This window comes from Carassius auratus, unplaced genomic scaffold, assembly GCF_003368295.1.
Source record: "Carassius auratus strain Wakin unplaced genomic scaffold, ASM336829v1 scaf_tig00019392, whole genome shotgun sequence".
Classification (NCBI taxonomy): Eukaryota; Metazoa; Chordata; class Actinopteri; order Cypriniformes; family Cyprinidae; genus Carassius; species Carassius auratus.
The window spans coordinates 193,730-205,820 of record NW_020524956.1 but is presented as its reverse complement, the minus strand read 5'-3'; the positions used below and the strand labels follow the sequence as shown (position 1 = coordinate 205,820).

Sequence of the window (12,091 nt, the reverse complement as noted above, 5' to 3'; positions counted from 1 at the left end):
AATACGGAATTAGCTTCCACTGTTATGCTGATGATACTCAGCTATATATATCAACGAGACCAGATGAAACTTCCCAATTATCTAAGCTAACAGATTGTGTTAAAAATGTAAAAGATTGGATGACAAAGAATTTTCTCCAATTAAATTCGGATAAGACGGAGATATTAATTATTGGACCAAAAAACACTACACAGAATCTTGTAGATTACAATCTGCAACTAGACGGATGTACTGTAACTTCCTCTACAGTCAGAAATCTGGGTGTTATATTAGACAGCAATTTGTCTTTTGAAAATCATATTTCCAATGTTACAAAAATTGCATTCTTCCATCTTAGAAACATTGCCAAGCTACGAAACATGTTATCTGTTTCTGATGCAGAAAAGCTAGTTCATGCATTCATGACCTCTAGACTGGACTATTGTAATGCACTTCTAGGTGGTTGTCCTGCTTCTTCAATAAACAAGCTACAGGTCGTCCAAAATGCAGCAGCGAGAGTCCTTACGAGGTCAAGAAAATATGATCATATTACCCCAATTTTACAGTCTCTGCACTGGCTACCTATTAAGTTCCGCATCAGTTACAAATTATCATTACTTACCTATAAGGCCCTAAATGGTTTAGCTCCAGCGTACCTAACTAGCCTTCTACCACGTTACAACCCATCACGCACCCTAAGGTCACAAAACGCTGGACTTTTGGTAGTTCCTAGGATAGCAAAGTCCACTAAAGGAGGTAGAGCCTTCTCACATTTGGCTCCCAAACTCTGGAATAGCCTTCCTGATAATGTTCGGGGTTCAGACACACTCTCTCTGTTTAAATCTAGATTAAAAACACATCTCTTTCGCCAAGCATTCGAATAATGTATCTTTTTAATTGTGAGTGTAGTTGCATCTGATCAAAGGTGCATTTTTATTCATTAGCTTGGGTTAAACTAATTTTACTTTGTTGGATCAGCAGCTATGCTAATGATGTCTGTATTTTGTTTCTATGTTTTGCCACGGGATTCACATCCCGTGGTAACTAGGATTTACACAAGCTCCAGTCTGGATCCAGAACACCTGAGAAGAGATGATGCTGACCCTCAGAGGACCTCAGATGATGCTAACCCTGAATGAACAAACAGAACTAACAATTATTCCTAAATGTGTGACTTAATCATATAATAACTTAATTAATAATATTGATAGTTCATCGTCTAGCTGACTACGTCTTGTATTATTATTATTTTTTAGTTTTTCTAAAATCCTGTCAAATGTGCACAAACTACTAGCTACTACTAAATATTGTAGAAACATAATTTTCTGTAAAGTTGCTTTGTAACGATTTGTTTTGTAAAAAGCGCTATACAAATAAACTTGAATTGAATTGAACAGAGTATCTGCTTGTAAAAAAAAAAAATATATATTCTAGCTTCATGGATTTTTTTAAACACCTAATGTGTTTCATAAAAAAATAAAGAAACAACATTTTGAACAAAAAGCTGAAAAAACTCTATGAATTGGATTAAGAATGAAAATCGAAATGTAGATGGAGTCGATCAACCCCAAAGCCTGACTGTAATTATTACCTCTTAATCAGTCATTTTATTCCATAACGTTGCAGTTTTGATGTTGTTTCATGTCAGATGATCGTGTTACATTTGTTAGTATCTCTTTCTCTTCTAGCTTTCTTCAGTGTTAAACCCACACTAAATAATCGTTGAGAATTGCTCCAAATCTAAAAATGACACAGACACAGATGGCAGGTGAGAGATGTTAACCACACACCCTAATAAACCTCTCTATTCAAACCATTTCCTTCTGTTAAGAGCAACAATTAAAAAGAGTAAATCAAGAGAGAAAGAAGTATTCTGTTATTTTTTACTGAAGTAAAATAAAGATTCAACTTTTCATAATTTCCCCAATAAATAAATACAATAAAAAAAATAAAAATGAATAGAGCAAAATAAATAAAGTAAAAAAAAATAAATACTGGCCTTGGTTAAAATCAGTCTATCACTAGTTTGTAATTTCACGCTCAATTGCTGTACATAAATCCAACACATAAAACAGACACGTAACATATTTAAAGAAACCAGTGCAAAAATTTTGTTTTCTAAAATTTCTCAGTACAGAAAAAAAAGAAGCTTTTCTTGCTTTCTGCACAGCTAGACAAAAGTATAAAAACATAAGTACAGCACAAATGCCATCTTTCACACAAACTGATGCCATTAGGGACATCAATTTGTTACAGCTCTCCAGTATGCCTTAGACACTGAGATTTGATGTTTTTATACAGTTATGATAAAGATGCTTCTCTATGTACCTACTTCACTGACACATAAAAGAACACACATCTATGGCATCAGTGATGCTCAGAATTTACCATCTCTTCTGCACATGGTGATGATGCAAAGCTCAGACTAGGGGTGAGCAGCATTACTAAAATAGTATTTTACTGTATGTTTCACTGTATATTATTGTAAAAGTACAGTATATATCACAGTATTACATTTATAATACACCTGTGCCACTCACCGGTCTGGAGTCCCACGGAGGAGATCGGAAGGATACAAAAGATGAGCTACAACAGTGAAGGACGAGAGAGGACCAGGCCTAGACTTTATTTTGTGTTTTGGTTTTTGTTTGTGCATGGCAGTCATCTGTAAGGGGCTGTCACGCTGTTTTGTGTTTATTTTTATCATTAAAGCTTAATTTGAATGTCCATTGGTTCCGGTCCTCCTTCTTCCAGTTACTATGAAGGTTTTTATATTGTTACTTACTGTATACATATATATATATATATATATATAACATCCAGCTCTTGTTCAGACAGTACACCCAGCCAGGTTATTACAGTTCTGTGAAACATTAAATTATTCATGTGTGTGAAATTACATTCATGCAATGTGCAGCCCATTTCCAGCAGTTACATGCAAGTTCCATCATTCCAGGTCCTGGATATCCCAGAGAGATAAAATAAGAAATGGATTCAAATAGTAAAATGGTGTACAATACAAGTACTCATTGCCGAACCCCAAGAATTTGCCAGTGGCCAGCTATATATAGGTAGTAAAACCATGTGTGTTTGTGTGTATATATATCAGTAAATATTCTCAGTAAATATAGCATCTACTCTAACTTAAGTCTGCATTACACTTCTCACTTCACAATAAAGTTGATGAAAGCTGATATCCTTTCATCCAAAACTTCCACTGCTCTGAGTGAAATAAGTGATGGGCTCTCCACTGAGAACATTAAGCAATGATTATAGTTTCACACAAGGTCTTTTTGAACCAGTAATCCAAGGAGACTCACTATCGCCCCACCGTCTTAGTAGGAGTTTTATGAACCTTTAAACTGAGAGAAACTGCATTGATATCTCTATAGGGTTGCGATGTGACATCTGCCCTCTATCTCACCTAAACAGAGCAAAAAAAGTAAGGCCATAAGGCTTGATGGACACAAGAAGACACAGATATGCTGGAGTACAAATGCTTATCGCTCTCTCCTTTTTGCTTTCTCTCCTTCATTCCCTCTTTACCTTTTCTGCCATCCGCTACCACAGCTGCCATTTCTGAGCACAAGCTCATTTATAACAGGTCACTGGTGCATAAGGAAGAGTTTAAAAGGACAAAGTGGACAGTGTTTCCACCCTGCACAACACCACGCTACTTCACAATAAACTGCCCCAAGACGACTCTCTTCTCTTTTCTTTTAAAACTAGTGAGTCGCGATCCAAAAAGGCACACAAGTCTGACAGCAGAGACAAACAATCCTGAATACAAATAATAAAATGCAACTGACCATATAATCATGGATAGTTGGGATACAAAGGCTAATATTTGCTTGTTGACTCGAAGGCCATGGATCCAATAAAACTAATATATACTAAAAGTATAGAATATATAGAAAGTTTATCTGTCACTTCATAGAAGCTAGTCAAATAAAGTAAACACCAACACAGAAAAGTTGCATGACAACTTCAGTAAAAAACAACTTCAAGAAACCCCCCAAAAATGAACATTTTCAGATTTTGGAAAAATACTCACATTGGACAATTTTCACCATCACTCATTTCAAGAATTTTTCTTCAAGTAAATGCATAATCATCATTTAACATTGGAGTATATGGAGTTGCGTTTTTTTTTTTTTTTTTTTTTTTATATTTGAAACTCAGATTAAATTAATTGTGCTAAATCAGATATAGGAAAACCAACAAAAAATCCAGGCTAAAACTTGAGCTGTCCTTATATGCAGTTTGTGTGTGTGTGTGTGTGTGTGTGTGTGTGCGTGTGTGTGTGTGTGTGCTTGTATTAATGATCACATTAGCATGGGAAGTAACACATCACAGCTGAAGGAGAGACACTGAGCCAAACAATTCTGAGAGGATGGAAAAAAGTCTGAGAGACAGTGAGGATACATTGAAGAAGAAGGAAGGGGAAATGTGGTTTTATTAACAAAGTTCGGGAGAAGCACGATCAGATAATCATCCACTTTGGCACAGGTGCATCTCGTTTAGCTAATCATCTTAAATAGCACACAAGCGTGTATATATATCCAGTCTTCCTACCTCCTGTCCCACGACAGTTTTTCGGCATCCCTCCTCCACCCCAACTCCTCACTTCTAATCTATTTATCCCAAATTGGGGATAGGGGGAGTTATTTGGGTTCGGGCTATGCTCCGGGCCCGGACCCCTCCCCCAGGACAGCACGCCAAAATATGCCTACTATTCGCCTTCAGATAAGATGTAAGGGTGAACTCGTGAAATGTCTTGGAAACAAAAGTACAGATGCCATGCTACAACCACAGAAAGAGTCCAGCAGATGATTGTTTTCAGAGAAGAATGTCAAATGGTGAAAAAAACAACAATAACCCCTTAAGCTAGAGAAAAATATAATTATTTGGCCTATTCTTAAGATCCTTTAAAAAAGGGCTATCCTATAGATTATAATTGACTTAGTGGTTTACTCCACACCAAATAATTGACACGTTCATGATGTTTGCTTCCAGGCACTTTAGAAAGATCAAGGCTTTCATAACTTTTCAGAAGAACATTTTATAAATGATTTAATAATAATTTTAAATTTGAATACATGACAAATCATTTTTAAACCATGTTTGTGATTCTCACAATATCATGTCCAGTAAAATCAAATACATTTTTAAATCAAATAAAATGTTGGGTGTTTAAATTATATCACACATAAAATGCTAAAAAGTATTATTTAAAAAAAAAAAAATATATAATAACCAATAAGCAAATAAATACAGTACATACATAAATAAATGCATACATACAGAACCTGGAGATTTGGTTTGGTTCTCAGACTGCATAGAGAGTGACCCATTAAATATAACTATAAAAAAATGACTTAATAAAAGTTATAATATTACTGCACAAAGGCAGTCCTAGTATTAAATACATTTATTTTATAGTAAACTTAAAAATAAAATGCTAATATTTACTACGACTTTCTTTGTTTGCCTCTTTAAGAAAAATCACTTAATGTATTCCACAATTTTAAGTCGCTTTGGATAAAAGCGTCTAAAAATAAATAAAAGCCTTTTCATCATATTCAAACTTAAAATCAGCAGGCTTTTATTTTGGCAGGTTGCCGGCAAGTTAGTATACCCGCTTCCGGATTTAGCACTGCTGCTGATTAAAGAGTACATAACATACACAGTTTCACCTAATCTCATGTCAATCTTGAGTACCTATAGACTAGTACTGGATCCTTCATATATCCAAAAGGTCTTTAGTTTTATCATATTTATAAAAGAAAAATACAGCTTTCCGATTCTTTCCGGAAAAAGCTGAGCTCCTGGAGGCGTGCTGTGGGCAGAGCTATAATACTGATGTTTTGTGTTGTTTTAGTTAACATATATTCACTGATTTACAAAAAAAAAAAAAAAAAAGAAATCTGATACAATAGTACTTTGATGGAGTCTTTTATCACAGGAACCGCTCCATGTTTTAATAGCAAATGATGTGCAAATCCAGTGTCTACCTGGGCCTTGTTTATAAAACATTTGTCACTCAAATGACCAGAACACACAAACGCACTTTATACACTTTGTTGCTGCCATGGAAAAAAAAACTGCACAACACATTATTAATCATTTAGTGTCCATGTTACTACAGTAAATGTCCCTGTAATGAAAGGCATGGACAACAAGTGTCATTTAAAGTTATGACTTCATGACAAATAAATTACTAATAAGAGGATTAAGCTTGGATGAAATTGCAAACAAAATTTCCTTCTCATTAAAATATATTCATTGTCTAGACACCATATCAATGACAAGCTTAATTACTGGGAGACTCATTGTGGCTCTCAAAGGGAGATTAATCCAAGTTGACGCTGATTAATAATTTGACTGCATTCCAGAGTCAGTATCCTTTAAAACTTAAATGTCACATCTCAACCTGGGTCAGGTTTTGTGTCAATTATCTGCTGAAATTGAGCTGAAGCAGAAGTTTGATATAAAGGAAGACATGCAGGGGGGAGAAATGAACAGCAAAAATATGAAACCTGGTGACCCTGAAATAATTTGTCAAGAATTTCCTGCATGAGGGATTTTAAATTCAGCCCTCCACAAATAGACTCCAGTGATTGGAAATCATGCTGGTACTATTGTGATCTTACAGTCCTCCAATTGACCTTCACCTTATCATTTAATTAGTAAATACAAGATGCACTCCAAGCAGAGATGCATTCAATTGTTCAGTTGATACTGTATCTGAACAAAATTTGATCTAAAGCAATATTGACCGTTTCAAATAATCACAGATGATTGATTATTTATCATCACAATTTTTTACTTTATTTTTACTGTAATACACAGATGAAAATGTTAATTAAGAATAATGGTAATAAAACCCAAATCTCATTAATAAAATTCAAATTTAATGGGAAATATTAATTCTCATGAAAACAATATCACAATTTCGTTTTAAGGTAAAGTACATTATGAACATGTTTTGATGGGATTTTCTAAATCCGTCAAGCGTTATATTCATTATAAGAACAGCAACATAAACCAACAGTACACACGTCTGCTTCCCTGAATACATGCTTGACACCGTATTGCGTCATAACACTCATATTTGTGTCATGATAACCTCTTTCCATTTTTCTCTTTGTTCATACACTGCACAACAAAACTTTATTCATGCACCGCCAACACTGAGTTGCTTCTCACAGTAGAGATGCAGAAATATGCTGAGCAGCTATTTGAACACAGCGTAGGGGCATGCAGCTCGATGCCAAGCGCGCAGGAAATGCGCGTTCCGCTGAGCGCACTCCCGCGCTGCGTTCCACCTAGCGCCTTTACGCGCATAGACATATTAGAAATTAACTCTCCCCTGACTGGATGCCTGACAACCCATAGATCCATATATGCTAGAAGGTTGTGAAATGTATCACACAGACTCCAGGGCCCGTATTCATAAAGATTCTAAGAATCCTCTCAGAAAACTCTTAATTTAGCTTAAAAACTTTTACGTAGGAATCTTAGCTTAAGAACGATTCAGGACCGATTTCATCTTAGTGAGGAGGCGGGGTTGACCCCGTTGCTATGTATGACAATCTTTTGAAGACTGTGATTGGTTGGTTGTCCAAGAAGGAAAAAAAGAGTGATTTTAAGTATCCTATTTGACCATTCTCTCTCTCTCTTTCTCACACACACACAAATACACACACACACACACACACACACACACACACACAAACACACATTATATGTGTGTATCTAAATCCTTTTTTTTTTTTTTTTTACCATGCTTTTAACTTTCTATAAGGTATTTGATTGACTTACTGTAGAATGATAAAAAATTGTTCCACTCTTTCCAGTTACAGTGATTGCTGTCCTATTTAAGTATCGGTTTGAATGTTAGTTTTAATGTATCAAACATGGAATCAAAACCAAGAAGGGCGAGAAAGTCAAACTGGACAGAGGAACAGTGTTTACTGTTAGCCCAGTTAGTGGATGAACACAAGGCCATTCGTAAAGGAAAATTCGGGCCAGGTGTCACAGCAAGGGACAAGAAGCAGACATGGGAGCGTATAGCACAAACTATTAATGGTTCATTCCCCCTGCTTGTGCGCACCTATAAGCCTGCTATATTCATAAATGCAGTTTTTTGAGCCTGCAATGTGGGAATGTCCAGTGGAAACTAAATGAACTGTGACACAATAAGATGTTCTGAAAATGCTGTAATTGTTTGTCACTGTTTATTCAAATCATCACTATTGCATTGTTGCATTTTCCCAGTTGCCAAATATTGTAATGTAGTGATAACTTCAATTTATATATTAAATTATAAATTATTATATAATCTATACCGTCTAATCAACTCACTGTCATCCATTGTCTGCAACACATTTCTTCTGCCTCTTCGTCTCTCTGCCATTTTCTCCTCTGCTAAAGAAACTATTAAGCCTCTTAAAAGTCCTCGTCTGTGCTCCTAACAATTTTGACCTTAAGACCTCTTTTAAGGGTTAAGATGCTTTCTGAATTACTTTTTTCTTTACTAGGATTTTTTCTTTAATTTTAAGAGTAAACGCCCACATTTCTAAGAATGTTCTTAGAATTTTGTTACTAGGAGCTACTTTTTGCATTAAGATTCTTCATGAATACAGGCCCAGGATTCCAGTGCTATCTCATTTTCTTAAGCGCCACCAACAGGCCAAAAAAAAAAAAAATACACATATACATTATATATATATGTCCTTATTCATTTGAACATGCCAAGTCATGTAATTTCCACCATTTTCAATCTCATAAAAAAAAAGAAATTCCAGCTACAGCACTTACCTGAACTTTATATTATTTGGATCAAATCACCGTCAGACTATTCTCGTCAAAACTGAATATACAGTCTGATTTACCAAATCATTCATGTGACACATCAACACATCTAGCAACAAGGAAGCCTAACATAACAAATCTTTGCAAAGCTGTGGCATAATGAAACTAATCTTGTCATTTATCAATGGCATCCCTAAACAGTTTGTGTACGGTGCCAATTACTGGTTTTGCTTTTAACTTTTGAATTGTTAGGTCTAAAATCATGACCGAAGGTCAGCCATATTGGGCATCAGCAATTATGAAATGTATTAAAAACTACTTTTTCTAACTCCTCCTCAGAGTTGGATGTTCACCAAATTAGTTCCAGATCATCTTCAAACCATGCTGGACTAAAATATCATTTTTTTTTTTTTTTTTTTATATTACAATACAACATTCTCTGATAACATGTTATCAAGTTTGACAGCAAACATGCCAGACTAAGGTTGTATCTCAGCTTTGGTGTATTGACACAAAACTTTTTTGTGACACTGTTGGCACAACGTCCTCTTTGACAACACCTTATGAATTTGGTGACAGTGCCAACTCTTGGTCAAAAGTTATAAGCAAGACTATTATAAGTAATCCACATAACACTTGTAAATCATCACCATCATGTCCAATATTAAATTCAATCTGCTACAAAAATATATTGAACTAACATGAGCCAGTCTGTTTTAAGAAATTATAAGTATCGATGAAACCAGGTTACCTGGTACTCCATATAGATATTAGACTACTAATTTGATAATATTACAAAATAAGCACTGGACTAACAAAGAGAGATGGTGCTGCATTGAATCTTGTATGTGTGATTCCAATTGATTTCCTACTCTGGCCATCATGAAGAGTCGATGGATAGCCTACACCTTAAGTATACACTGGAGCATTTCAATCTCCGATCGTTCAAGTGCAGCAAAGTAGTACATAGTGCAGCAAAGTAGTAGACAAGTGCGCACCTTGCCAAGACCCTTTACGCACCGGTACAATCACTCACCTGACTGCCCGCTGCTCCTCTGAACCACCACAAGTATGACGACGAGGCAGAAGAAGAGAAGAAAGCGAGCCGGCCACATTTCTGCTTATTTTAAGAAGTTATATCTCCATACATTAGCATTATCAATAGAGAATCCGGGCATTGACAGTCCAGCGACTGCGTCTCCAGCGCGCACACTCACGTCTTCGTTTCAGAGCACATTATGTTACAATAAACACAGCTGGACGTGTTTGCTTAAGCTCTGTTTTAGTTTTTTGAAAAGTAATTGTGTCTGATTATCCGGATTGAGGGACTTGTAACCATTTAATTACCTCGACAGATTCGCAACTTCGGTTTAAGCGTCAAGACACGCCCCTCCTTGTGCTGAACACCGCCTATCTGAATTATGAATGGTCAAAAGAGGCCCTATAAAAAGCGAGGCCACGCCCACCAACAACTGTTTTGCATATACACCTGTTTTCAGTGTTGTTCAGTCAGCGCCTTTTAAACTCTGTCATGCCCAAATATGATGATCCTCTTGAGGGATTCCCTTTATAATATATTTTCATCTGTAAAATTGTGTAATTTTGTAAAGACAATATGATATCTGCAAAATTAAATATGTCTTTTAAATAAAAAAAATAAAAAATACATCAGTAATTTTATCTAAAGCCAAAACAAGTGATCAAAATAATTATTTTAATATTATTCAATTTTAATTGTATAGCACTGTAAATATTGTTCCAATGCAGCTTTATATTGAAAGTTTTGTTTTATAATAAAACTGACAGACAAGAGTGGGTAAGAGAAACGCACATACAAACTATCGTGGTAAATATATGCATTGCAAAGAAGAACACCTAGAAATAAACGAGGCATAAACGTGAATGGATTATTTATTTATTTATTTATTTATTTCAGTTTATCAATAAAAACTAGGTCTGTCAATTTTATGTTTTTTTTCTTGCTTAATTTACAGTTTACTTTCATGATTTCTAGTCTTTAAATGAAAGCAGAATGAAACGCTAATGTCAAAATATATTATAAAAATATATTATTTCTCCCCCTCTCTCTTTATTAATTTTTTTTTTCCTTGCAGCTTCCTAAAGGTCCCCGGATCAGAGCTTGAAAACTTCTGCTGTACATAAATACAATGATAGCTTCAAAAGGAAACACACAACCATCTTCAGGTGGCCTATTATTATGGAGCCAAAAGAGTATCAATAAAGATAAATGCACACACTACATTCACATATGCACACATAGGATTCATACATGCACTCACATAATTCATAAATACACACACAGGATACACAAATGTACACAAAATTCACAAATGCACACAGAAAATGTAAAAAGCACAGAAGATTCACAAATGCTTACAAAATTCAGAAATGCACAAAAAATTCAGAAATGCACACACAATTCAGAAATGCAAACAACATTTACAAATGCACTCAAGATTCAAAAATGCACAGGACAAGATTCAGAAATGTATTTCTGATGCACACACACACATATATCTTGATTTACAAACTGCTTGCGGTCTGTGAACTTCACTGCATTTGTGTGTGAATTTTGAGACTCCTGTGACTTGGCTCAACACACAAATGCCTTTTAAACAGGGAATGATCTGCAACCAATCAGATATCTCCCTTGTTTGAGCCAATCACAAGAATGCACCCCACGTGGGGGATTGTTTACTTGTAAGCCAATCAGCGAACGACTTACTTTCCTCAGCGAACGATTCACTTTCCTTACGCAGCGAACGACTCACTTTCCTTAGCGAACGACTCACTTACCTCACGCAGCCGGCGACTCACTTTGCACAGCCGGACACACACTTTGCGCAGCAGGAGACTCACTTTCCGCAGCAGGAGAGTCACTTTCCTCTCGCAGCGAACGACTCCCTTTCCTCACGAGTCACGCAACGAGCGACTCACTTTCCTCAGCGAACGATTCACTTTCCTCACCCAGTGAAGTTGAGCGAACGATTCCCTTTCCTCACGCAGTGGCGACTCACTTTGCGCAGCCAGAGAGTCACTTTCCTCTCTCAGAGGACCACTGACTCTCTCTTCATGTAGGGACCGAATATTATAATTAAAGTGACTTCTATATTGCATCCAAAAGAATATTTAGAAATACTTAAAATATTCAAAAAGGTGTAATTTTTTTTTTTACTTTCATTAAAATATTTCAATAAAATGAAATAATTGCCTATTGCAAATTTATGAATCCATGGTTAACTTTTTTTCTGCAGTCACAGTCTGAGCTATATGT

The 12,091-nt window shown here is 35.7% G+C and overlaps 1 protein-coding gene across 1 annotated transcript in view; it reads right to left on the bottom strand.

The window, feature by feature from the left end:
• Positions 1–10,177, bottom strand: part of LOC113076249 (receptor tyrosine-protein kinase erbB-4-like) — a 148,110-nt gene extending 137,933 nt beyond the window's left edge. The window contains exon 1 of the mRNA XM_026248908.1: positions 9,833–10,177. Within this exon, the coding sequence (XP_026104693.1) occupies positions 9,833–9,911 (79 nt within the window). The 5' untranslated portion in view covers positions 9,912–10,177. The remainder of the gene's footprint in view (positions 1–9,832) is intronic.
• Positions 10,178–12,091: the final 1,914 nt, after the last annotated feature.